General features: G+C 42.9%; 3 protein-coding genes and 3 long non-coding RNA genes across 19 annotated transcripts in view; 4 read left to right on the forward strand and 2 right to left on the reverse strand.

The window, feature by feature from the left end:
• The first annotated feature begins 717 nt into the window (after nucleotides 1-717).
• On the forward strand, nucleotides 718-10,390 carry LOC127009960 (leucine-rich repeat protein 1-like). Of its 4 annotated transcripts, none has more exons than XM_050883571.1 (8): nucleotides 718-843; nucleotides 1,556-2,253; nucleotides 2,621-2,753; nucleotides 3,268-3,431; nucleotides 4,071-4,301; nucleotides 5,217-5,329; nucleotides 5,842-6,036; nucleotides 7,782-10,390. In XM_050883571.1, the coding sequence occupies exons 2-8, from the start codon at nucleotides 2,071-2,073 to the stop codon at nucleotides 8,011-8,013; spliced, it is 1,251 nt and encodes a 416-aa protein (XP_050739528.1). In that variant the 5' UTR covers nucleotides 718-843; nucleotides 1,556-2,070; the 3' UTR covers nucleotides 8,014-10,390. The 4 variants fall into 4 exon arrangements, with proteins under 4 accessions (XP_050739528.1, XP_050739529.1, XP_050739530.1 ...); XM_050883572.1 differs by having other exon boundaries at nucleotides 720-877; XM_050883573.1 differs by having other exon boundaries at nucleotides 720-877; nucleotides 1,666-2,253.
• Nucleotides 10,391-10,399: 9 nt separating this feature from the next.
• LOC127009962 (uncharacterized) lies at nucleotides 10,400-14,173 on the forward strand. The gene is made up of 2 exons (XR_007762653.1): nucleotides 10,400-13,892; nucleotides 13,992-14,173. It is a non-coding gene; the product is annotated as an uncharacterized LOC127009962 (long non-coding RNA).
• On the reverse strand, nucleotides 11,553-17,451 carry LOC127009958 (location of vulva defective 1-like). Of its 2 annotated transcripts, none has more exons than XM_050883568.1 (3): nucleotides 17,128-17,451; nucleotides 16,084-16,269; nucleotides 11,553-15,922 (listed from the first exon to the last, which is right to left on the reverse strand). In XM_050883568.1, the coding sequence occupies exons 2-3, from the start codon at nucleotides 16,267-16,269 to the stop codon at nucleotides 14,486-14,488; spliced, it is 1,623 nt and encodes a 540-aa protein (XP_050739525.1). In that variant the 5' UTR covers nucleotides 17,128-17,451; the 3' UTR covers nucleotides 11,553-14,485. The 2 variants fall into 2 exon arrangements, with proteins under 2 accessions (XP_050739525.1, XP_050739526.1); XM_050883569.1 differs by having other exon boundaries at nucleotides 11,553-15,915; nucleotides 16,080-16,269; nucleotides 17,128-17,450.
• A 752-nt stretch (nucleotides 17,452-18,203) lies between these two features.
• LOC127009963 (uncharacterized) overlaps nucleotides 18,204-26,968 on the reverse strand; it is a 10,186-nt gene continuing 1,421 nt past the window's right edge. Inside the window, exons 2-7 of one of the 10 annotated variants that reach the window (XR_007762659.1) lie at nucleotides 24,541-24,670; nucleotides 19,729-19,872; nucleotides 19,023-19,219; nucleotides 18,822-18,922; nucleotides 18,626-18,726; nucleotides 18,204-18,533 (exon numbers count right to left, since the gene is read on the reverse strand). Coding sequence is in view for 2 of the 10 variants with exons in the window: in XM_050883578.1 (XP_050739535.1) it covers nucleotides 19,046-19,219; nucleotides 19,729-19,872; nucleotides 24,541-24,597 (375 nt within the window). In the remaining 8 variants the exon portion in view is untranslated. Of the gene's footprint in view, nucleotides 19,220-19,728; nucleotides 19,873-24,540; nucleotides 24,671-26,968 lie in introns of all 10 variants that reach the window. The other 9 variants (XR_007762661.1, XR_007762658.1, XR_007762657.1 and 6 more) reach the window with 9 other exon arrangements.
• LOC127009967 (uncharacterized) lies at nucleotides 21,276-21,699 on the forward strand. Its single transcript, XR_007762663.1, has 2 exons — nucleotides 21,276-21,527; nucleotides 21,559-21,699. It is a non-coding gene; the product is annotated as an uncharacterized LOC127009967 (long non-coding RNA).
• The window catches only part of LOC127009966 (uncharacterized), a 3,532-nt gene continuing 1,243 nt past the window's right edge, over nucleotides 24,680-26,968 (forward strand). The window contains exons 1-3 of the long non-coding RNA XR_007762662.1: nucleotides 24,680-26,526; nucleotides 26,607-26,646; nucleotides 26,707-26,968. The exon at nucleotides 26,707-26,968 is cut by the window's right edge and continues 1,243 nt beyond it. This is a non-coding gene — a long non-coding RNA (uncharacterized LOC127009966). The remainder of the gene's footprint in view (nucleotides 26,527-26,606; nucleotides 26,647-26,706) is intronic.

Genomic DNA, 26,968 nt, shown 5'->3' on the forward strand with positions numbered 1-26,968 from the left:
GCATAGTGGAAGAAGGTGGAAGAAAAATGGACGATGGTCTTCTCAAAGGTGCCATATATTAAATTATCTCAGTCCCACAATCTTGAATTTTATGAAAAGTTTGGCAGCATTAAATATCTGCACTTCTTTTTTTCCATTTCGACAGTAACTATTCCTCTGTTCTTTATACACGCCTCAGAGCAACATAAAACTACATATTATCATTATTATCTCGCTGTGTGTGATCCGGGAGAGTTAATTAGTGGTGAAAATTAAGGCTCAGATTTCTTAAGTCCCCCCTCCTTATTTCTCTCTCCTTCCTCCTTTCTTTAATCAGTAAGTCTGGAGCCTGAAAGTTGGCTGCATGTTATCTTTTATTAGTTAGTGTATGGCATCGTCACTCTTATGGAAGGATTTTGCTTTATTGACTCATATACTCTTATTTCTTTATCGGGAAACATTACATATAAAGCATTTCATTGAAAATTGAAAAAGGATTGATTGATTGATAGTTATTGTTGCAAGTAAAACAACAAAGGAGAAGGGAGGAGCATGCCATCCCAACCCCCAGGCAGCCGAGCCACATCCTCGGCTACATCGTTTTTCTGTTTTTTGAATCATGGATGTAAGTGCGGAAGGATGAAAGAAAGAGAGAAAAATAAAAGACCCAGACAATAGACACACTTCAGGGAGTGCCGTTATAAAGGCGAAACTCCCGACCGAAGAAGTCAGCAGGGCGGGAAGGCCACAAGAAGAGGAGGAGGAGTTTTGTTTACATGTGGACCAGCAAGATTTGAAGGGAGAGGAAGAAAATGCATTAACACCTTCACAAAGCACCTAATATTACCTTCCATATAACCTTACGTACGTAGAGAAGTCCAGGAACCAGATGATCAGAGTTAGTGATGTTATATGAGTGTGTGGGTGCGCGTGTGTGTGTGTGTGTAACTTTGGAGTGTTTTAAATGTCAAGTTCGTGGATGATGTAGGCAATTTTGGTTTGTTTAGCAACGTTTTTAGTGTTTTAGCGTGTGTTTTGAGGTTCATGTGAGGTCAGGAAAGGTCACAGGTCGTATAGAAGAGGAAAGGATGGTTAGCACTTCGAATTTTTATGTATCAGGTTCATGGATGTTATAAGCAATTTGGGGCTATTTTGTGTTGTATTTAGTGTTCCTTCGTGTGTTTTGAGGTTTATGTGAGGTCAGGAAAGGTCACAGGTCGTATAGAACAGGAAAGGATGGTTAGCAGTGTTCGAATTTTTGTGTATCAGGTTCATGGATGTTATAGGCAATTTGGGGTTATTATATAGTGTTCCTTCATGTGTTTTGAGGTTTGTATGAGGTCAGGAAAGGTCACAAGCTGCTTAAAAGTGTTCTGTGATGCTGTTCTTTTTTTCCCTTCCTTTCACCATTCTGTTCCCTCCCCCTTTATTCTCCTTCCTTTTTCCATATCTCCTGTTATTTGACTTCCCTTCTTTTTGTGGCTAGATCCTCTCAGTGTTTAAATTGTCCATCATAATTATTAGTCTTTCTTGAATTAACTCAAAATCACTGATGTGTGATCATTATCTCCAACAGGTAAAACAGGAATGCCAAAAGGAAGGAGGAATAGTCATGTAACCTAACCCTCCCCCAAGAAGAGTAAACCAACCCAAAAGAGAGAAACTAATATCACTTTTATCCAACAGCTAGAAGAAAAAAAAGAATGCAGGAAGTATGAGGAAAGAATAGCCATGTAACACGCCTCAAAGAGAGAAGATTAAACAAAAACTCAAACCAAGATAGAAGAACAAAAACAAACAAACCGATCATCTCCAACAACTAAACAAGAACACAAAAAGAGGAAGAAAATATGAAGGAAGAATAGCCATGTAACACGCCTCAAAGATAGAAGATTAAACAAAAACTCAAACCAAGAAAGAATAACAGAAAAAAACAAATTGATTAACTCCAACAACTAAAACAAGAACACAAAAAGAGGAAGGAATATGAGGGAAGAATAGCCAGAAGAAGAACTAACCAAAACTGTAACCAACCAAGAAATAAGAGTAAACAGGGCAACCCAACCTCTCCCCTTCCCCCCCACCACCGCCATGAGGATCAGCTGTGAGGTACAAGTCAACAACCGGCGCATGATGACCCTGGGCTCGGCGGGGCGGCGGCGGGGCAGCCAGTCCACCCTAGGCATCGGCCACGCCCCGGGTGCCCCCGCCCACCTGGACAACCTGTTTGTTCACCTGTGCACTGCCCAGAACAAGCAGGGAACCAAATACAAGGTGAGGAAGGGGAAGAAAGGAAGAGTGGGAAAGAAGGAGAGGGAGAGGAAGGGGAAAGATTAAGAGTGAGAGAGTGAATAAGAGAGAGAAGGGGAAAGGGTAAGAGTGAGGGAGAGGAAGGGGGAAAAGAGTAAAAGTTAGAGTGAATATTGGTAAAGAAGGAAAGGGAGAGGAAGGAAAAAGAGTAAGGGTGAGAGGGTAAACATGGGAGAGGGAAAGGGAGGGGATAAAAGGGTTAGAGTGCGAGGGTGAATATGGGAAAGAAGGAGAGTGAAAGGAAGGGAACAGAGTAAGCATGAGAGGGTAAATACAATCACCACCACCACAACCATCACCACCATTGCCACTTACGCTACTCCTTCCCCAGGTGTCAGGCAACATCGAGGCCGTCTTCACCAAGTTCGTCAGCGAGGGCAAGTTCACCATCCGCTTCAAGGAGCCCGAGGAGGACCTGTCTGTCAAGGCCGACCCCGTGCTGGCCAAGAGCTTCCTGCACACATGTGAGAGAGGGAGGGAGGGAAAGAGTTTATTTTACTCTTTATTTATATTTTTTGTATATGTTTAAGAGAAAAAGTTTATATTGTGCTTCTATTTTTTATTTATTTTTTTATTTTTTATTTTTTATTATTATTATTATACAAGAGAGTTTATTATGTGAGTTATTTCATTTGTCGTTAAATTTGACAGTAATAATTTAGTGATGATGATAGCTACCCTATTGATGATCAGTAATAATGATTAAAAAAGTAAAAAGTATGATAAAATCTTACTTTACATGAATATAAACCATAACAAAAACATAAATCATAACATATACTTAACATAAGCCTAAATTTAACTGTAACCAACTCATCCCTAACTCACCCTCACCTCACTTAACCCCACAGTGAAGGCAGGACTGGCTAACTGTAACATTAACATAAACTTAACTGTAACCAAACCAACCCAACCAAGTCAACCCAACCCAACCTCACCTTACCCTACCTCACCTCACCTCATATCTCCCCCCCCTAGTGAAGGCCGGGCTAGCCAACCGTAACCTGGAGAAGCTGCACCTCTCGAATCTGTGCCCGGCCAAAAGCACACAGCTGGAGAAACCACGCACCAGGCTGGCCATCACCAAGCGCTCCGACTACCCCCTCGCCACGGGCTTCCCTCGCACCCTGGAGGAGCTGAGGGTAAGTGGGGGGGATGGGAAAGGCTTGAGAGGGAAGGGGATTGGAGAGGTGATGACGCTTTAAGTGGGATGGGGATGGGCAAAGGGTGATTGTGAAAAAGTGGATGGGTATCAGTAACCTCTCTCTCACTTCTTTTGCAGTCTATTTTTCCATTAATTTTGACCCTAAAATCACATTCTTTTCTACTGGTCATAAAACATTCTGTTACAATTCACTTTCATCTGTTTCACACATATCTATACCCTCTGAACACACATTTATTCCCCTTTTACAAATCAGCCACCTTTATTTCACTTTTTCTTCAATATTTTTCCATGAATTTTTCACATCTTTACTCCTTTCACACATGTCTCCCCTTAACCTGGTAGCAGTGATGGGCCAGATTTGTGTCTTAACCGTGTACCAGCAACAGGCCAAATTAGTGTCTTTACCGTGTACCAGTGATGGGCCAGATTTTTGCCATGTTATAAACCCCCCAAAATAGATGATGCATATACTGATCACAAATGCATTGATAAATATTATGAAATGGTTTGCGTGAGGGATGATATTTTCTCATTAATTCACTTAGAGGGGCCTTTAAGAAATATGATCCCCGCAGCTCTACCGGGTTAACCATTCTTCCTTCTCCATCACTAGATCAACAAAATCCAGCTGAGTCGCATTGAGGCACGCATAGTCAAGCTGCCGCGCCTTCACACCCTGGACCTTGGCTTGAACCAGGTGTCCGTCCTACCCATCGGCTTAGGGTCCATGTCCTCCCTCACCCACCTGGACCTGCGGGAGAACCACCTGTCCGCCATCCCCGCCCAGGTGTTTGCCGGGAGCCTGAGGAACACGCTGGTTTCCCTCGACCTGGCGCAGAACCTGGTGAGTATTGGGGTGATGGTGGGGTTGGTTTATGTTGTTATTTGTTAATTTTTACTTTATCTTATTTTTTATTTTATTTTTTTATTTATTTTTTGCTTAGTGAGCGGTCAGGTGTTGACGGTAAAAGGTAAAGGTAAAGTTAGGGTCATTTGCTCTAGCTACACATGGCTGCGGTGTGCACCTCCTTCCTGTTGGTCTTTGAGCCCCGGGTCACAGGGCCAGTGTCACATGTGGGTTACCACAGTTTACCTTCCCCAGGTGTCCCCAGTTACCCATTTATTGACCATCCAGAAAGGGAGAATGAACAGCTGAGTGAGCTGCAAACTAACTACCCAGGCTGGGATTCGAACCCATGCCCGCAGATTCATAGCTAGGCATGCTAACCACGGCACCACAACTTAGGTAATAGGGTCGTATTACAAGTCGAATCCGAGAAGTTTCTAGTCCCAAAAGAGTTATTCATCCCAAACTATGTAGGGACCCGAAACTTCTCGGATTCAACTTGTAATACAGCCCTTAGGTACGTTTATTACCTTACTGTTACCTTAGATATTTAATAATAATTTTGCCTACAAATGAGACAGACGAAGGAGAAAACCAAGTGATAAAGTTATACCAACAACTCCATATGAAAGAGGACAGAGAAAGATGCCTTAACCTGGTAGCAGCGGGGATCATGTTTCTTAATGGTTCCTCCAAGCGAGAAAAATGAGAAAAAATCATCACTCACACAAACCATTTCATTTGTGATCAGTTTATGTATCATCTATTTTGGGGGATAAATATCATGGCACAAATTTGGGCCGTAACTGCTACCGGGTTAAGTCAGTCATCAAATTAAATTCCAGAAATGTCTTTATTTCTCATGCCCACACCTCCTGTCACCTTTCTCATTGTAATTCCCCTCGCCCACAGCTGACGTACCTGCCCCACACCATCACCAGCCTCCACAACCTCCTCACGCTGCGCCTCGACGGGAACAGACTCATCAAGCTCCCGCTCTCCCTTGGCAAGCTCACCAACCTCAGGTAACGGATGTGTGTGTGTGTGTGTATAGGTGTGTTGATTTTTTTTTTTTTTTTTTTTTTTTTTTTTTTTTTTTTGTGTGTGTGTGTGTGTGTGTGTTATTTTGTGTGTTAAAGCATGTGTATGTTTTTCCACTCCTGTCTCCTTTTCCAATTTTTTTACATTCCTATTTGCCTACATAGTACTCTCACTCTCCTCCACCTTCATGTCATGCACTCCTTTCCTTCTCTCTCATAGCTAGTACTCCTAAACTATCCATATCTTACTCCCCCTCTCTCTCACTTCCACTCCTGTCATCCTTTCCCTCTCTCTCATTTCTTAACTAAATATATATCTGACTCTCCTCCACCTCTTGCTAATATCCACTTCTGTTTTCCTTTCTGTTTCTCTCATTTCTAATCTCTCCATTTTTTACTCCTTCCTTTTCCTTTCCCACACACTCCTATCTCTCCATTTCTCTTCCCTTCCTCCACCTTTCTCCTTCACCCTCACCACTCCCCCTCCGCATCCCCAGGTGTCTCTCCGTGAGCAACAACAAGCTCATAGATTTGCCGGCATCCGTGCGGCGGCTGCGTCTCAACATGCTGGAGGTGTGCGAAAACCCCTTCACCACACCCCTGGGCATCGTGGAGGACCGCCTGGCACACACCACCATCAGGGGGCCGCCCAGCCTCAGGGAGATAGTGGCGAGGGTGTGCGTGAAGAAGAGGTGAGTAGGGTGTGTGTTAGGGTGTATAGGAAGGGAAGTTGGGGGAAGAAATGGATAGAGTCTGGGATTGAATGTGAGTTGAAAGAGGAGAGGAGATTTAACTGTTCTCTGGGATGCTGTGCTGTGTTTTTAAAGAGGAGAGGAGGTGTAGATGTGTTCTGGAATGCTGTGTGTGATGTTTTAAAAGAGGAGAGGAGATTTAACTGTGTTCTGAGATGCTGTGTGTGATGTTTTAAAAGAGGAGAGGAGGTGTAGATGTGTTCTGGGATGCTGTGTGTGATGTTTTAAAAGAGGAGAGGAGATTTAACTGTGTTCTGGGATGGTGTGCTGTGTTTTTAAAGAGGAGAGGAGGTGTAGATGTGTTCTGGGATGCTGTGAGTGATGTTTTAAAAGAGGAGAGGAGATTCAGCTGTGTTCTGGGATGCTGTGCTGTGTTTTTAAAGGGGAGAGGAGGTGCAGTTGTGTTCTGGGATGCTGTGTGTGATGTTTTAAAAGAGGAGAGGAGATTTAACTGTGTTCTGGGATGGTGTGCTGTGTTTTTAAAGAGGAGAGGAGGTGTAGATGTGTTCTGGGATGCTGTGTGTGATGTCTTAAAAGAGGAGAGGAGATTCAGCTGTGTTGTGTATTGACAAAGGAGAGGAGATTTTACTGTGTTCTGGGATGCTGTGTGTGATGTCTTAAAAGATGCGAGGAGATTCAGCTGACAAAGGAGAGGAGATTTTACTGTGTTCTGGGATGCTGTGTGTGATGTCTTAAAAGAGGCGAGGAGATTCAGCTGTGTTGTGTATTGACAAAGGAGAGGAGATTTTACTGTGTTCTGGGATGCTGTGTGTGATGTCTTAAAAGAGGCGAGGAGATTCAGCTGTGTTGCGTATTGACAAAGGAGAGGAGATTTTACTGTGTTCTGGGATGCTGTGTGTGATGTTTTAGAAGGAGAGGAGATTAAGCTATCTTTTTCCTTAACAATTTAACAGAGATTAGCACTAAGGCCATGTACAGCCTTATCATATGCCTCAAACTCTTCTTTTACCTTCTAACTACATTATGAATATTGTGGTTTTTAAATAAACTAAATAAACTATCTCTTTTATCCCACCTAAACAAAAAGCTAACCTAACTTAACCTAACCTAAACTAATCCAAACAACCCTTAACTTGGTAGCTGCAGGGATCATGTTTCTTAAAGGCCCCTCTAAGCGAGAAATTTGAGAAAAAATTATCACTCACACAAATCGTTTCATAATATATATCAAAGCATTTGTGATCAGTTTCTGCATCATCTATTTTTGGGGGTTTATATCATGGCAAAAATTTGGCCCATCGCTGCTACACGGTAAAGCCACAAATTTAGCCCGTCGCTGCTACACGGTAAAGCCACAAATTTAGCCCATTGCTGGTACACGGTAAAGCCACAAATTTAGCCCGTCGCTGGTACACGGTAAAGCCACAAATTTAGCCCATTGCTGGTACACGGTAAAGCCACAAATTTAGCCCATTGCTGGTACACGGTAAAGCCACAAATTTAGCCCGTCGCTGCTACACGGTAAAGCCACAAATTTGGCCCGTCGCTGGTTCACGGTAAAGCCACAAATTTGGCCCGTCACTGCTACACGGTAAAGCCACAAATTTAGCCCGTCGCTGCTACATGGTAAAGCCACAAATTTGGCCCGTCGCTGCTACCGGGCTAATGTTTTGTCACCTAACACAGCCCCATAGTAACTCCCTCCTTTCCCCTTCTCCCCCCAGCCTCAGACCCAGCCCAGCAGACATCCCCGCCACACTCGTCCAGTACCTCGAGGGCTACACCCACTGCCTGTGTGGCCGGCCGTGCTTTGAGTCCCACCTTCTGGCCGTGGTGCCCCTGGACCTGGAGCGCCTGTCCACCTCCATCGTGGTGAAGCAGGTGTTCCGCTCCACCGTCCCCGCCATGGCCGCCCTCTGCTCCCAACGCTGCTGGGAGATGTCCAGGAAGAGGTGATGGGGGATGAGGAATGGGGGTGTGATGGGTGATGGGGGTGGGGGGTGTTGGTCTTGCTATAGCCGTGTCGCCTGTGACTGAGGTGTGCATTATTGCGCTCTAATGACCTGCTGTCACTCGGAGTGCTTGTGTTCGTGGATAATGAATGACAACCTACACTTGGGAAATAGTTGTCAGTATCAGTTCTTTGCAGACTGCAGTAACGAATATCCTGAATCATGAATTTCAGATAATTAATTATGACACAAGCAGGAGCTTTGTTATACTTTGCCTGCAGTGCCAGGGGTGTTTAATATTTATAATGAGTGGTGTTATAAATGAGCAAAACAGCAGCCTGTGACATTAATTTCAAACTCAGAAGCAACCCAAATTGACAGCACTCATCATTGTCTCATGCATGTTGTTGATACTGGCAGCCATTTCCTGTGTGCAGGCAGCAGTGGTGGGCACGGTTCCGCTAACCGCTAAATAGCGAAGCTAACTTTTCGTTAGCTAATTAGCGGTTTTGCTAACTTTTGAAACGGTTAGCGGACCAATTAGCTTCCTCTAAGTGTAGTTCCTCCTCCGCTAACTTTAAGTCCACTAAAAAATCATACAGGTTTGTTCTTGACCGTTGTGGGCGGACGCAGCACCAGTTGAGCCACATGGCGCAATAATTCCAGGGCTTCCACTTTTGGGTAAATTACGCCTCAAAGTTGAGTAACTGGACAATTATTAGGGAAACTTTTTGGTATTTTAGGGTAATGCATCTTTCATTTCCAACTCTTTGAACTCGGAATTTAATTACATATTTAATTTCAGGAGACTAGGTCTGTATTTAAGGATTTTAGAGCCAAAATACTAAACCAAAGCTAAATCCATATAAAAAGTTAGCTGTTAGCGGTTAGCGGTGCCCACCACTGGCAGGCTGTCACGTATTATCTTGAAATCAGACGTGCCGTGTGCCAGCAGGTTGCCAGAGCACGATAATGCTCACCCCAGACTTGGGTGCCATGACTACAGTGAAGAGGTTTTTGTGCGTGATTAGATTTTTAATCTTTTTTACGTATTATTTTCACTTTTCATTATTCATTTCTTTTTGTTGCCTTATTCTCTTTATTTTTCTTCATTTTTTCCTTCCTCTTATTTCTTTATTTTATTTAGTCTTTTTTTAGCTTTTGCAATTTGTCAAGGACCGGAATTGCCTGTTTTGCAGTAAGGGTCTGGTAACAGTGTGTGTGTACCTGTGATAGACGTGTGAGTAGATTTTAAATTTTTAACTTATTTTCATTTTCATTCATCATTTTCCGTCATTTCTTTATTCTATTCAGTGGTTTTAGTTTTGACCCTTTCACTACGGCCGGGCCAAAACAGCGCCCCGCATCGTATCCGGGATCGCTGTGCGCGCCAAATTTCAAATGTCACTATTGAATATAACAAGTTTTCAGCCATAAACTCAACATAATCATCATGTATTATATATGAAAACATGCAGGATTAAATGGTGCACATAAAGAAACATAAATTAATTGATAATTTTGAGATGTAAGCATAAATATAGAGATAAAATAACTCGTATATTGGCTAAAGCGAGCCAGGACGCAGTATGCACGTCCTCGGATATGGTACGGGGCACGCAAGGCACAGTATACGCATCCTCGTGTTGAAGGGGTTAATGTGCCATCTTTTTCTTTACCAGTGAAATTTTGATTACTGGAGTTTTACTGTATTATTTATTATTGTATTAGGTTCTAGCATTATACATAAGGCATTTTTTTTTGTGAGTGTGTGTGTGTGTGAGTGTGTGCTACTCTAATATTTTCCAAGTCAATCACCGTTTTGTTTCTCATTTCTCATTATCATTCTATTAAGTCAGTGTCATATCCTGTCACCCATCTCTTAGTCCTAATCATTGCACACCCTCAACCCAACACAACTAAAGTCCGTATTCTTAAACATATCAACACCTCAGTTCGCCAGGTCGTCAAGCCTCATGTCGAAGTTGCAGGGCTTTCCGTGGACTGTTTCTTGATCCCAGTGATAGTTTTACACGTCCTCTGCACCATGAACGGGAAAACACCAATGGAAACCTGGTTAATCTGTGGCCTTGGGAAATCAGTCGATATTTTTAACCCAGTAGCTGCGGGGATCATGTTTCTCAAAGGCCCCCTCTAAGCGAGAAAAATGAGAAAAATCATCACTCACGCAAACTGTTTCACAATATATATCAATGCATATGTGATCAGTTTATGCATCATCTATTTTTTGGGGTTTATATCATGGCGAAAATTTGGACCATTGCTGCTACATGGTAAAGCCACAAATTTGGCCCGTCGCTGGTACATGATAAAGCCACAAATTTGGCCCGTCACTGGTACACGGTAAAGCCACAAATTGGCTCACATCGGTAAAGCCACAAATTTGGCCTGTCACTGGTACACGGTAAAGCCACAAGTTTGGCCCCTCGCTTCTACCGGGTTAATCACTTTCGGCCCTCACATCAACCATCCCCAAAGGCCAAAGAGATCAGTCGGGTTTTAATGAGTGAAATTTTAGGTTTATAAAAAGGGTCATAAAACTACCACCGGAAATGCCCACAACTCCTATGAAACCCTTGTGTGTATTTGAGGGACAGAATGTTTTATAATATGACCCATAGTTGCGATGGGAGCCTGATATGTTTAAAAATATAGGCCTAAGCTGGCAGAGGATAAGGGAATGCAGGAGTCCTATGCTTAAGTGTTAGTTCTTTTATTTTCTCATAGTTTCTTAGTCTGAGTGTGTTTGTGTCTTGAAAGTTAAAGGAAAGGCCAAGAAGTGTGAGGAAGTTTGAGTGAGCGAGTGAAGTTCTGTTACGTCTATTTTTGATAAGAAATAAATACATGTTAGTACAGTGAACCTTTTGTATAGTGTTTGACCTTAGTATGCCTTTTTCCACTATACTAACAGACATAACAGACAGAGAGACAGACAGACAGATACTTATAGGCACAGAGACAGACAGAGATAGACAAAATAAACCCCTCTTTCGGCCTCCTTTTTGGATTCTTTTTAGGAGCAGCGAGTAGCGGGCTTTTTTTATTATTGTTTCCTTTTTTTGTGCCCTTGAGCTGTCTCCTTTGTTGAAAAAAAAAAAGACACACAGACAGACAGACAGAAAGACAGACAGACACAGAGATATGTAGACAGAGACAACAGACATACATATCAAAATACAGACAAACAAACAGACACAGAAACAAAGACAGACACATAGACTTAAACAAACATTCAGACACACACACAGACAGCGACATAAAGATACAGACAAACAAACAGACAGATGGAAACAAACACAGAAACAAAAACAGACATAGACTTAAACAAACATAGAGACAGACAAACATTCAGACTCACACAGACAGAGCGACATAAAGATACAGACAAACAAACACACAAACAAAAACAGACATAGACTTAAACAAACATAAAGACAGACAAACATTCAGACACACACACAGACAGAGCGACGTAAAGATACAGACAGACAGACAGACAGCAGGACTTCAATATAATAAATGCATGATCCTTACATTTGTTCATCATCAACCATTGCATACATAAACTCACTAGTCGATATACAGTAATTTGTGATTCAATGCATGTCTTAGGGTCAGTTTCACAGTTCCCCGTGATGGGTTAGTAAGCTCCCAAACCAATACCAGAGCCTTCAAAATTTCCTTGTATAGTGTCTAGTGTTTGTATTTAAGTTCACAAATTTGATAAAACTATACCGGAAAAGTCTTGTGTATTTAGTGTGGCATCGAAGACCTCACCATTTTTGATTGTATGGGATTCTGTAGTTTGGTTCGGGCTGTTACGAAGACACTGTGTTGGACTGTGAAATCGGCTCTTAGTATAGCAAATTTCTTAAACCCTCTAAGGCGTAATATATCGTCACCTTCGTAAACAAGCAAGTAATTATTATCTACTTTACAGGAAATTGGAAAAGAACTGTCATCATCTCATTTGGCTTAACCCGGTAGCAGTGGGGATCATGTTTCTTAATGGTCCCTCCAAGCGAGAAAAATGAGAAAAAATCATCACTCACACAAACCATTTCATAATATATATCAAAGCATTTGTGATCAGTTTATGTATCATCTATTTTTGGGGGTTTAAATCATGGCACAAATTTGGCCCGTCGCTGATACACGATAAAGCCACAAATTTGGCCCGTCGCTGCTACCGGGTTAAGATTTAGGCAGAAATGAAAAGGCCAATTCTAGAACACTCAAACCCTGAATGACGAGGGCAACTATACAAAAATGGGTGTCACATGATGAAAAAGTGATGTAGACAAAAACCTGGAAATCACTGAAAAATGACTTAGACAATTATTTTAAGAGGGTGACAATATATGATGCTATTTATGTACGAGCGATAACTAGTAATATCGTTCAGCGTCCATTCACACACAAGGAAGTTATTAGACAAGATGACTGATATAGGCGGAAGAATATTAGTTAACTGTGATAATTCAGATTTTAATATTTATAATGAGTAGTAGTTATATAGATCAAGAATTACATAACCATCACTAGATAACCCATTTCTTGCAGTGATAATAATAATAATAATAATAATAATAATAATAATAATAGCAGCAACAAAATTAGTGATAAAAACCTCAACTCTCTCCATTTATTCACACACACACACACACACACACACACACACACACACACACACACAACAAGAGAATTATTAAAAAGAGGGGACTAAAACCACTATGTAAGTTCTTAGGAGGATCAAACACCTTTTACAAGCCAGCCTGAGGGAGAGAAAGATAAGATTAAGATAGAGAGCCAGAGAGAGAGAGATAGAGACTTTTTATCGTCATTTTTTTACAACTTACTCATATTCACACTAATCTCACATAGTACTCAGCTGTTTCAAAATATATACTCATTGAAATTATACATATAGTTTTTTTTTTTGCAACAACTATAAATCATGCTAGTAACAATAAAAAAGCTAATAATACCTTTTGTTAATGATAATAATAATGAAACCCAAAAAAAAATATAGTTACTCAGTGTAGGAGGAGATGAATGAGTGTATATCCATTTGTTACTTGTGCAATGTTCATAGGTACACACACACACATACACACACACACACACAATTTCGAGAGGAGAGTATCATAACACCTTCCGAAATTGACCTTTTTTGACCTCTCTTTTCTCTTATATCAGAACTGCATCTAGGGAGCTATCTATGTTGTATTTTAGTTGCTGTATGTTGTATTATGTTGGCTTGTATGCTGTATTATTTTCCACCCTTGAGCTGGCTACCTTGCTTCAAACACACACACACAAACGCACTCACACACACACAAACCTCTCCTCTCCTGAAATTGACCTTTCTTTTGGCCACTCCTCTTGACAGGCCTTTTTTTTCATTAGTTTCCTTTTTTTTTGCCCTTGACCTGTTTCCTCTACTGTAAAGAACAAACAAAAATGCCCTACTCACAAATGGCTTTAGTCCCCATACTCATAATCGTAAGCATACTCATAGTTATCCTAGTTGCTGTTTGTTGTATTATGTTGTTTTGTATGTTGTATATTTTCCACCCTCGAGCTGACTACCTTGCTTAACCTGTCTGCTGCGATTGGCACGGATTTCGCCTTCACTTGTGGCCTGGTAACATATGCTCCCAGGTCTTTCTCTGCCTCTGTGGTGGATAGTGGAGTGTTTCCCATGTGGTATTGGTGTGCTGGATATCCCTTCACTGGTAGCCTGGTAACATACACTCCCAGGTCTTTCTCTGCCTCTGTGGTGGATAGTGGAGTGTTTCCCATGTGGTATTGGTGTGCTGGATATCCCTTCACTGGTAGCCTGGTAACATACACTCCCAGGTCTTTCTCTGCCTCTGTGGTGGATAGTGGAGTTTTTCCCATGTGGTATTGGTGTGCTGGATATCCCTTCACTGGTAGCCTGGTAACATACACTCCCAGGTCTTTCTCTGCCTCTGTGGTGGATAATGGAGTGTTTCCCATGTGGTATTGGTGTGCTGGATATCCCTTCACTGGTAGCCTGGTAACATATGCTCCCAGGTCTTTCTCTGCCTCTGTGGTGGATAGTGGAGTGTTTCCCATGTGGTATTGGTATGCTGGATTTCCCCTCCCAAGGTGTAGGACATAACATTTTTCTTCATTGAATTTTAGCAGCCACTTTTTGCTCCACTCCTGTAGCTTGGTGATGTCTTCTTATAGGAAATCCACAGTCAAGGGGTCAAAACACACACACACACTCACACACACACACAAACACCCTACTCACGAATGGCTATAGGCTAGTCCCTGTACTCACAATACTCATAATCGTAGGCGTACTCATAGTTATCCTAGTTGCTGTATGTTGTATTATGTTGTTTTGTATGTTGTATATTTTCCACCCTTGCTTAAAACACACACATACTCGCACACTCCCACACACACTAACGCCTTACTCACGAATGGCTATAGTCCCCGTACTCATAATCGTAAGCATACTCATAGTTATCCGGGTCGAAGTTGAATATCTCGGCCAGCTCCGCGTGGCTAAAATCACCATTGTCATAAAAATCCTTCAGTCTGTCCCTTACATCCCTATCGGCAAAGACGTCAGGGAAGGGAGGCGGCTCGTAAGGTTCCTCAATGGTCCTTTCTGGCTCTCTGGTAGTGGTGGTGGTGGTGGTGGTGGTTGGTGGTGGAGTGGTTGTAGTGGTTGTGGTAGTGGTTGGTGGTGGAGTAGTGGTTGGTGGTGGAGTGGTAGTGGTTGTAGTGGTTGGTGGTGGAGTAGTGGTTGGTGGTGGAGTAGTGGTTGGTGGATTAGTGGTGGTGGTAGTAATGGTAGTGGGCATGGTTGTGGTAGAGGGTGTGGTTGAAGTTACAGTAGTGGTAGGAATTGTTGTAGTGGTAGTAGTAGTAGTGGTAGCAGGTGTAGTAGTAGTAGTAGTAGTCATAGTGGTATCAGTTGTAGAAGGTTCTGTAGTAGTAGTAGTAGTAGTAGTAATAGTAGAAGTGGAAGGCATTGTAGTTTCTTCATAGTATTCCTCACTATCGACCTCCTCCTCCTCCTCCTCCTCTTCCCAAATAGTAGTGGTGTTGGTGGTGGATGATGGTGTTGATGGTGATGACACTACCAAAGCCTCCTCCTCCTCACTCTCACCATCTTCCTCACCATACTCCTCTTCACTATCCAAATCCATAGGAGGAAGAGAGGAAGAGGAAGGAAAATGCGAGAGAGGAGGAGTAGGAGAAGAAGTGGAGGAGGTGGAGGAAAAATGGTGATGATGGTGATGAGTGATGGAGGTGACAGGAGTGGAGGTGGAGGTGGAGGAGGTGTTAGTCCATTCCTCCACTTTCGCCTCTCCCTCCAAAGACCTGTTCTTAGCTAATCCTTCCTCCATTAAAACCTCACTGACGGGTTTCGATCCATTTTCCACATTCGATCCCGTTATCTGAGTCCCCATAAAGGTAATGTGAATCCCTAACTTCTTCATCAGTGCAATAGCCTTCTCGTCTCCAGCTTCAATCTTCTCCTTCAAGCGGTTCGTCACGATATTAAACTTCTCCCCAGACCCGAAGACCTTCAACTTGATCTTCTTGTAGCCGGCTTTGATACTGGATCCGATCGCCTTCCCCGCCCTTACGACCTGTCTCCCCGTGGCATTCAATCCCTCCTTGACGCCGCTTTTCACCTTCTTCGCTAAGTTTTTCGCCTTTCCCCACCACGAACTCCACCGGCTCGGCTTTTCCGTTGTGGTGATGTGGTTGTGGAGTGATTGTGGTGAACTGGGCTCCTCCTCTTCTTCCTCCTCCTCTTCTTCTTCCACTGCATTTACGTTCGCACCCTCTTCTTCCTCCTTCTCTTCCTCTCCTCCTCCTCCTCCTCCTCCTCCTCCCTGTAGATGTAGGATATTGCATTAGAATGTTGTGTTATTTGCATTATTTTGTATTTCATTTCTTGTGGTTTGAGTGTTTTTTTTAGTGAGTTGGTTAGGTCACACACACACACACACACTTACCCCTCTCCCCTCCCTCCTCCCCCTCCCCTAACACTTACCCACCACCACAGTAGATGCCGTAGACACCCCCCTTCTTCCCCCACCTCTCCCCCCATCCCCCTCATCACCCCCGCCCCCCTCCCCTCTTCTATTTTGTGGGGAGCGGGGGTCACCAGGCCGGCCTCCACCACCGCCGCCGCCGCAACCATCACCACCACCACCACCATCACCACACGTCCGCCCATCTGAAATAAGGTTAGTAGTAGTAGTGGTAGTAGTAGTAGTAGTAGTAGTAGTAGTAGTAGTAGACAAGTAGTAGTAGTAGTAGTAATAGTAGTAGTAGTAGTAGGGGAGAGGAAGAGGAAGAATCATGGAAGTGCAGACAACAGGAGGAAGAGGAGGAGGGGGAGGAAGAGGAAGAGGAGGAGGAGATAAAGAAGACTAGGTCACTGACTATTCTTTCGGTCATATGCACTGATTGTCCTCCTCCTCCTCCTCCTCCTCCTATTACTCAACCTCATTTCACTGGTCATGAGAGAGAGAGAGAGAGAGAGAGAGAGAGAGAGAGAGAGAGAGAGAGAGAGAGAGAGAGAATGTACAAATCAGTGGTTCCTAACGTTTTTGCACCAGCGACTCTTCCAAAAAAAATTAAACTCACGCGACTCTTCCAAAAAATTTTAAACTCACGCGACTCCCTGATATCAGAAGTTTGTTTGACTCATTTAAATACACTGATTTTCACCCACTCCCAGCTCTGACTTGCCCCAAACCTACCTTGTTCCCTCTCAACACACCAGCAGAAGCAGAGTAAAAACACGGAAAACAATCTCAAAATGATAATCTATAAAAAGTATTACCCCAAGCCGTTTCTTTTTAGCAAGGTTCGCCCCCTCCCTCCCCCCCCCCCGCACCCCCAGCCAATCCTCCGCGACCCACCAGTTGGCAACCCCTGTGGTCTCTAAATACTAAAATATACAAAACAAAAGTCATGCGTCTAGGTAACATTGAATTGTTACCCTACCCTTTCTTTACGTTCTTGAAATATTTATGAATTTATTTCCATTGACAAAAAAATACAGATCATTTAACTTTGTATTACTTACCGCTGTAGTAGTAGTAGTAGTAATAGTGGTAATAATAGTAGTAGTAGTAGTAGTAGTAGTAGTAGTAGTAGTAGTCTTAATACTTTCTCAGCCTTTCCATTTTTTTTCGTTATTCTTTTCGTCCTTTATTTTTTTTTACTTTTATTTTTCCACTGATTTTTTTTTTCACATATGTTTTCAGGTGTATTGTGTGCGTAAATATGTGTGTACGTATTTTTAACTTCGTGTACGTCTCCAAATAGGCTTGTGTGTACGTGGTCCGTTGTCCGTGGCGGTGGAAGATGTACTGTGTGTGTGTGTGTGTGTGTGTGTGTGTGTGTGTGTGTGTTTTGCAAGTGCACGGTGAACTTAGAAGAGAGAGAGAGAGAGAGAGAGAGAGTGTATGTTAACTTGATAAGTGTGTGTGTGTGATAAGACACAATGAATCGGACATACCATTCTCTCTCTCTCTCTCATATAACAAAACAAACATCTACATAAGAATTACATTTATTATTTTCCTTACGCATTACAAGAACACAATTTAGGAGAACATTATCATTATCTTATTACAAAAATCTAACTCATCATTCTTTATTACGCACAAACAAATATTAGAACAAACACACATACCTTATTTCATGGGTCGTAACTATTTATACATTTTATTATTATATTATTCTTTATTCCACTTTTATTCCTTTCCTTCCCTTTCTCTTTTTCTTTATTCCCTCTGTTTCTCTCTTGCTTACTATCTTAACATCCTCTTTCTGTCATTTCTCCTTATTCCCTTTTGGTATCTTTATCTTCCTCTTTATCTCGTTTTCTTTCTATAAATAAATTTCCATCTCTTTCTTCTTTTCTATCCATGTAATTGCTATCCTTTTTTTCCTTTTTCCCTGTTTCCTTATTTTTATTTCTCATTTCCTCCTTCCCTTTCTTCACCTCTCTTCATACCCCTTATTCTTATTCTACTTTGGTGTTCCTTTTCTTCTTTGTCATTCTTTCCTTATATAAATACACATCTTTATCTATTTCTCCTTTTCAATCTTTCTTAATAGTCTTCATCGTTTTACAGCAGCTCCCTTTTCTTCCCCTTCATTATCTACATTTATCCGTATTACAATTGTTTTCATTTTAACGATTCCTCTGTTTAGTCTTCTTTCATCCTCTTTCTCTCTTTCTTTCTATCCTTCTACTTTATTCCACTTTACTCTTTATCTATCCCTCCTTTTTATCCCTACAACTCCTCTCTCTCGCTACCTTTCTCTTCTCTTCTCCTCCTCTCTTCATTTCACCACCTTCTTCCCCTCTCTCCTTCCTTCACACCTCTTCCTCAAACCCCTTTTCAACCATCCCTTCCCTAACTTTCCTCTCTTTCCTCCTCCGCAACCACCATCAATACCATCTCTCTCCCTCTCCTGCACCTCTTCTTCAAGCCCTTTTCAACCATCTCTTTCCCTTACTTTCCTCCTCCTCCTCAACCCCCATCAATACCATCTCTCTCCCTCTCCTGCACCTCTTCTTCAAGCCCTTTTCAACCATCTCTTTCCCTTACTTTCCTCTCTTTCCTCCTCCTCCTTAACCCTCATCAATACCATCACTCTCCCTCTCCTGCACCTCTTCTTCAAGCCCTTTTCAACCATCTCTTTCCCTTACTTTCCTCCTCCTCCTCAACCCCCATCCATACCATCTCTTCCTTTACTCTCCTGCACCTTTTCCTCAACCCCTTTTCAACCATCCCTTTCCCTAACTTTCCTCTCTTTCCTCCTCCTCCTTAACCCCCATCAATACCATGCCTCTCCCTCTCCTGCACCTCCTCTCAAACCCCTTTTTCAACCATCCCTTACCTTACTCTCCCTCTCTCCTCCTCTTTCTTAACCCCCATCAATACCATGCCTCTCCTTCTCCTGTACCTCCTCCTCAGCCATGCCTTCCTTTACTCTGCGCCCTCAAGCTTAAAGGCGAAGAAGACGTCCACCCCGTAGGCCACAGCGGTGAAGAAGCAGAAGGAGCCGCAAGTTGCCGCCACTGGATCGCCCGACACCTTGACCAACACGATAATGCCGCTGATGGACAGGAACAGGCACAGCACACCGCCCATAAGGATTTCCTGGAAGGGGGGAGAAGGGGAAGAGGTGTGGGTTAGGTTAGGTTAGGTTAGGTGGTGGGGGATGGAAGGGAAAGGAAGGAGTGAGGGGAAGGGAGGAAAGGAGATGAGAGTGAGAGGGAAGAAGGGATGGAAGGGGAAGGAATTAGTGAGGGAGAATGGGAGGAAAGGGGAGAGATGAGAGTGAGGGAAAAAGGGATGGAAGGAGTCAGGGGAAGAGAGGGAGAGGGAAGAAGGGATGGAAGGGGAAAGAAGGGAAGAGGAGAGGGGAAAGTAAGAAGAGGATTAGAGAGAGGAAGGAAGGGAGAGGGGAAAGAAAGGATTGGAGGAAAGTTAAGGACATAAGGGAGAGAGGAAAGAGAGAGGAGAAAGGAATTAAGGGGAGAGAAGGAATGGCATTGGAAAGAACATTGTAGGATTGTATAGAAGTAGTAATAGTAGTAGTAGTAAGAAAACATTTTAGTTATTATTTCACATTAAGTTTACTGATACACTCTCTCTCTCTCTCTCACCACAACTCGGGCGTGGTCGGCAATCATGTTCTGCGTGAAGATGGCCAGCGCGGAGAAGAGGGCGGTGAAGATGGTGCCGGTGATGAAGTCCCGCCAGTCATCGCCCAGGCCAAACCACGTGCCCAGGGTGATGATGATGAGGAGCTGGGGGGAGGAGACGAGGGGTGAGAGGGGCAGGGAGAGGAGAGGAGGTGGGCAAGGGTAAGGGATGGGTGATGGGTAGGTTAAGAGGAGAGAGAGGGAGGAGGTGCGTGAGGGATTGTCGTACTCAGCCGCTTATATTTCCCGACTTCCTACCCCAAAACCGTCTTCTGGGCTCCAATAACGAAACTCATTTATAGTTATCGTTAAAAGAGTTATATCCTGATGTTTCTTGGCATTAGTTAGGCGTCAGAAACCGGTAAATACTATGCTCGGAGTACGATAATCTGGCAACGGTGGTGGAGGGTGAGAAAGGGGAGAAGGAGAAGGAGAAATGGAGAGGTGGATGTAACGTGGGTGATAGGTGGGTGATGGATGCCGTGTCAGGTGATGGGGATCCTGTTATGCCATCCATCCTATACAACATCCAGTTTGACATCCTATACTAAAGGAAAATGACGCATCCTTGAGAAATTGGATCCTTCTGCGTTCCTTGCTAAATCGAATTATAAAAATACGTGATCTTGCATTATTAAGCTTATAAAACTAGTAATATTCCATTACTTATACCATATGACAATAAATACTTATCAAAAGAAAATAACGCATCCTCGAGAAATTGGATCCTTCTGCGTTCCTTGCTAAATCGAATGATAAAAAGTTAGTGATCTTGCATTATTAAGCTTATAAAACTAATAATATTCCATTACTTATACCATATGACAATAAATACTTATCAAAAGAAAATGACGCATCCTTGAGAAATTGGATCCTTCTACTTGCTAAATCGAATTATAAAAGTTAGTGATCTTGCATTATTAAGCTTATAAAACTAATAATATTCCATTATTTATACCATATGACAATAAATACTTATCAAAAGAAAATGACGCGTCCTCGAGAAATTGGATCCTTCTGCGTTCCTTGCTAAATCGAATTTTAAAAGTTAGTGATCTTGCATTATTAAACTCATAAAACTAATAATACTCCATTACTTATACCATATGACAATAAGTACTTATCAGACACTAGTTACGGTCCATTTTAAGTGGTATAAAATTTTACGATATCCTGGAGTGAATGCGCTGGCGAGAACAAGAATGATCGAAACGCTATAATAAGGTTGAACTCCGGGCACTATTATGAGCAAACAGCAACCATGTGTCACTAGGGTCGTGGAGTGTGGCTGATAATTCACGCTGATACAGGCCAGCAGGCGATATGCTTGTCTGCTTACTGCTGTTATTCTTCCTGCCTCCGGATAAGCCTAGTGCAGACTTTTACGTATTGAAGGCACAGGAATGGAAAGTTACGTTCCCTTTCTTAACCTCTCGTAAAACCCCTTATTCTTATTCTACTTTGGTGTTCTTTTTCTTCTTTGTCATTCTTTCTTTATATAAATTCACCTCCTTTTCAGGCTTTCTTATAAATCTTCATCCTTTTCATTCCTTTTTTTCATTATTTTCTTTATCTATTACTACTCAGCCATGTTTTCTATCCTGTGACTGTTACTACTTATCTCTTCTACGGCAATAAAAAAGTTAGGTGAAGATTATAACAAAATGAGACTAAAAAAGCCCGGAAGTGTGGTTCAAACCTTCGTACTTACAACATTCCCTTAGTCTCCTTCGATATTCTTAATCAACCCAGCCCGGAAGGTAGGTCTTGAAGGCCTTACGATGGCAGGAGAAAAAAAAAGTTGTGTTAGGCTACTTGCTTGCTGCCGCGTCAACATTACTCTCAAAGGTATTGGCCACAGTGTGCAACTAGTCTAGGCTACATATAGTAACAAATATGATTACTAGACCTACGTAATATTAAAAAAAATAAGTAGACTACATTTGCGAACTGTATTCTAGCATGAAGAAAAACTAATGTCACTCAGTAAATAGCTTCATTACGTTTAAAATGCTGCAGGTAGCCTAATGTTGTTTTATGGTAGTTATTTTGTTAAAGATTTACCTCTATTATAGTATCACTTAAGGAACGTGCCCTTGCCGAAGAAGTTAGCTCTATGGAAGTGATGTTTGCATAATATTCTTAGATCACATATTTACTCATGCAATCACTAGGTCGTGTTAACTTACTTGAATAAATAAACAAGTAGATAAGTCAATGAAATAAACACAATCGCCATAACAAACAGGAAACGCTGCCTCTCGTCCCCTCCCCGTTGAAAAGTCCTTCCCTTCCCTCCCTCCTGCCCTGCGCGGGAACATGGCGGCGCCCAGTGTCAGTGTATGAGTGTGTCGGAACATCCAGGATCACCGCCGCATCGGGCATCGGAGGGGCGCCGGGTGAGTGTACACGCAATCTTTAAGTGTGTGGGAGCCGGCAGCTGTGTGGAGATAAGGGTGTGAGGGAGGGATGGCCGGGAAGTGGGGAAATAATGGGAGGGAGGAGGGTGCATTGGGCAACACGATCTCATTTTAACCCTCGGCAGCAGTCAGTTCAGGCGGGGCTGCACGAGGACATTCTAAGGCTGGTATTACAAGACACTTTGCCATATCACATCAGCTATTTCTAAAGGTCAAAGAGGGGATCAATCGGGTTTTAATTAGAGGTTCTGTAAGTTCATGGTACAGAAGAAGGATCACACCACCACCAGGGTCATAAAACTACCCCTGGAAATTCCCACAACTCCTACGAAAGCCTTGGCAAATATGTGTTCTTGGGCGGGGAAATGTCTTGTTATACGACCCTTACCCTTTATCTCCCTTTTACCATCGACAATAAGTTAAGGCTCGCGAGCACATATGTTTACCTCCCTGCAAACCACCTCGTCTGTATACTTGCAGCGTTGCTAAAAAAAAAGCCATATTTTTAAACATTTCTGCGCCCAAGAACACGTAATTTACTAGTCTTTCGTGGGAGTTCAGGGCATTTCCAGGGGTACTTTTATGACCCTGGTGGTAGTCTGAGCCGCCTTCTGTACCGTGAACCTAAAAGAACACTCGTTAGAACTCGTAATTTACTAGTCTTTCGTGGGAGTTCAGGGCATTTCCAGGGGTACTTTTATGACCCTGGTGATAGTCTGAGCCGCCTTCTGTACCGTGAACCTAAAAGAACACTCGTTAGAACTCGTAATTTACTAGTCTTTCGTGGGAGTTTAGGGCATTTCCAGGGGTACTTTTATGACCCTGGTGGTAGTCTGAGCCGCCTTCTGTACCGTGAACCTAAAAGAACACTCGTTAGAACTCGTAATTTACTAGTCTTTCGTGGGAGTTCAGGGCATTTCCAGGGGTACTTTTATGACCCTGGTGGTAGTCTGAGCCGCCTTCTGTACCGTGAACCTAAAAGAACACTCATTAGAACTTGATTAACCTCCTTGTTGGACTTTGGAAAGAGTTGGTGTGAGGGGTGGGGGCATCTGACAATACCCCGTGGTCGTATTACAAGACAAATCGCAGCCCAAGAACACATATTTGCCAAGGCTTTCGTAGGAGTTGTGGGCATTTCCAAGGGTAGTTTTATGACCCTGGTGGTACTGTGAGTCTTCTCCTGTACCATGAACCTGAAGAAACACTCATTAGAACCCGACTGACCTCCTCTTTGACCTTTAAAAATAGCGGATGTGAGAAGCGAGAGTGTCTTATAATATTAACCTCATCCCTAACCGCACAAGCGTCTGGCACTACCCCGCGCTGCGTTACTTTTTGCCTCGGGATTATAGTAATTTATGACGCTCAAGTAAGGTAGGAATGGTGAGGCAAGGGACGAACAGGATAATTTCGCCTGTCCCAGCTGGCGTGTTGATGCTGTGACTTAGCTATTTTCAACGCCATTTTGCAGATACTTTTACATTCATTACCATAGCAAGATAGTATTAAAGACGTCCTTAAATATGATTTGTGCATATTTGGGCATAACTGAGCTATTTTTATAAGAAGCCTTCATTATACATAAATGATTATTCTGTGTATGAACAGTTTAGCAAAGGACCTGCGATAATACTGGAGGTCCTGTCATACGTTTGCTACAGCTAACATAGGGAAAAAAAAGGGGTTGGGACAGTGTAGCAGAGCGGCGGGTAGGAAAGGACCTGCGGTACTAGCCAACACCAAAACGATCTCGCTACTGGTTCAACTATACTACTACTACTACTACTACTACTACTACTACTACTACTACTACTACTACTACAGCTACTACTGCAATCCCGGCATTTCTTTACCGGTACAGTACATGATAAACAATTTTTTTATCGCTATCTTATCTATAAAACAACGTTCAAGATAAGGAGTCATGACCGCGTGATGATGTGACGTGATGCTGGAGATGGTGGTGATGGTGAAGGTGGTGGTGATATTGATGATGCAATATAATATTCTAACCTTCTTCCTCCTCTTGTTCGTATTATTGTTATTGCTTGGATATATTAGGCTATATCATTAATTATTTTGTTATTTCTGTATTATTGGTTGGTTTTGTTGATTATTTTTGTAGAAGTTTTTTACCACAAGTTGTAATATATCGACTTCCCTGAAAATCCAACACTTCTAACAAGTGTCCCAAAAACTAAATTAAAAAGACAAACTAGCCACATTACTTAATATTGATACGATATTTAAAAAAAAAACTATCGATAACCCCTTTACTCCCTCTCTAAATACAATCCCTTTACTACTATTTAATACTCAATAAAGCGTAACAACCTCAAACCATAATTACCAGTTGACTAAGTTTGATGATGCCGCGAGGGCTGAGAAGGTATTCCATCATCGCCATCTTGTGTAGGCTGGGGGTAGGCTGTGCAGGCTCAAGGCAGGCTCCTGTGGGCTGTGCAGGGCGCTGGGGTGCCCTACACAGGTTAAGATGAACAGGTTAATAGAGGCAGCATTAGGCATTGGGGTAAGCCGAGGGGAAAGTGGAGGTTGATCAGGAGGAGGGTGAAGAGGAGGAGGAGGAGGAGGAGGAGGGAAGTTCAGGTGCGCCCACACTTGCTCGAAACATGAGTTCGTAACGTGTTTCAGACTGCTTCGAACCTGGTCACACGCATAATCCGAGTACCAGTGTATCCGCATCGCATATTCCAGGGTCCATATGCAAACATTTGAGAGCTTACACACCCACATTCAATAAGGCTTTCGTAGAGGTTATGGGCTTTTCCGGGGCTACTTTTATGACCCTGGTGGTAGTTTGACCCTTCTTCTGTACCATGAACCTCAAAAAAATGCTCATGAGACCCGATTGATCTCTTTTCTGGCCTTTGGATATAGTTGATGTGAGAGCAGGAAGAGTCTGAGAGTAACGACATTTGCCTCGAATATGTCACACACTTTTTCCGAGTTACCATTGTGTCAGGATCGCATATTCCTGAGCGGTGGTAGTGTTCAGTTCAGTACTCGGTCCGCTTTAGGTTAAGATAAGTTAGATTCAGCCCGATTAAGTGAGGATACGTTGCGATAGAGACGTACTCTTTGCCGCGGGATACAGTGAGATGTGAGAATATAATGAAGAATGTTTGTGTGAAGATAAAATCGGGTCAGAGCATATGAGGTGTGTCTGATAGTGCACACTCTTTGCCGGGAAATGCACCGAGATTAATCAGAAGAGAATCACGTGGTTAGTTTGTGAGCCACGACCTGTGCGTCACCTACGTCTCAGCGGCTCGGGGAGGTGCCCATCACGCAGACAATTCAGGATTATGCCTCCGGATCATGTTGGAAGTTATAACCTCTACCGGAGTCATGTTGGTAGCACTGGTGTGGACAAGGCTACGCGCTACGGACATAAAACCAAGCCCAGTCCGTATTCCCAGACATTTTCGGCTCTCACAACTATTTCAAGGCCACAAGGGACCAAGGACCAAGGGACACAAGCGGTTTTCACGTCCATGGTGTACAAGTCTTGTCAGGCAATCACTAGGCTCGTAAAACAACCCATGGAAATATCCACAACCTCTAACATAGCCTTATCAAATGTGTGTGGGGGCCCCGAAATGTTTTAAAATATGAACTCAGATAAAGCGACGACAGAGATACGGCAGTGAATGGAGTGAAGCAGCAGACATTCATGCGGGTTGACCTCTTATCACTCATCTCTTGTTATGGGATCCTGCAGATGCCAACTATAAGTACGAAGTGAAAGGATAGACTCGTGGAAAACATTGAAGGGTCGGAATCGGTTTCGGAGCATGCTGTCTATATATAATGGGAGCATATGCTATACCTGGGCGTGGCTTCGGAGCTCATCAGCGGCTGCGTTACCAGATTGTCGTACTTAGCCTCTAATGTTTTCCGATTTCCGACCCCCAAAACTGTCTTTTCCACTCCAATAACTACATTTATTTATAGTTACCGTTGAAAGGTTTGATTATTAGTGTCTTTTTCCTATAGTTAAGTGTCTAAAAACGGTAAATACAATGGTGGATACGATAATTTTAGCGTGTGACAGATTTCCTTCATGTACCGAGCAGTGTTTCGAGCAAGGTTCAAAGCCAAGTGTGATCGAACCTATAGGGAGGGATAGATTAGGGTGGGGAAGGCTAGAATAGACAGGGGGACGATAGGGAAGACTGGGGTAAGTTTTGGTTAGCTGTGAATAGGCTAGGATGGGTTTGAATAGGCTAGGGAAGGTTTGAATAAGCTAGGGTAGGTTTGGATAGGCTAGGGAAGGTTTGAATAGGCTAGGGTAGGTTTGGATAGGCTAGGGTAGGTTTGGATAGGTTAGGGAAAGTTTGATTTGGCTAGGGAAGGTTTGAATAAGCTAGGGAAGGTTTGAATAGGCTAGGGTAGGTTTGGATAGGTTAGGGAAAGTTTGAATAGGCTAGGGAAGGTTTGAATAGGTTAGGGAAGGTTTTAATAAGCTAGGGAAGGTTTGAATAGGCTAGGGTAGGTTTGAATATGCTAGGGAAGGTTTGAATAGGCTAGGGTAAGTTTGGGTAGGTCAGGACAGGCTTGGGTAGGCTGGGGTAAGCTTGGGATAGGTTTGAAGTAGATTTGGACTGCCTTGTTTTATTGGGATGTGTTGATTGTCATATCTTAGTGTATTAGAATTATCATCATCATCATCACTACTACTACTACTACTACTACTACTACTACTACTACTACTACAACCGGCTCACAAGGAAGATATCTGCGGGTCGGTCCCCTGG

The sequence above is a fragment of the Eriocheir sinensis genome, chromosome 42, assembly GCF_024679095.1.
Source record: "Eriocheir sinensis breed Jianghai 21 chromosome 42, ASM2467909v1, whole genome shotgun sequence".
NCBI lineage: Eukaryota > Metazoa > Arthropoda > Malacostraca > Decapoda > Varunidae > Eriocheir > Eriocheir sinensis.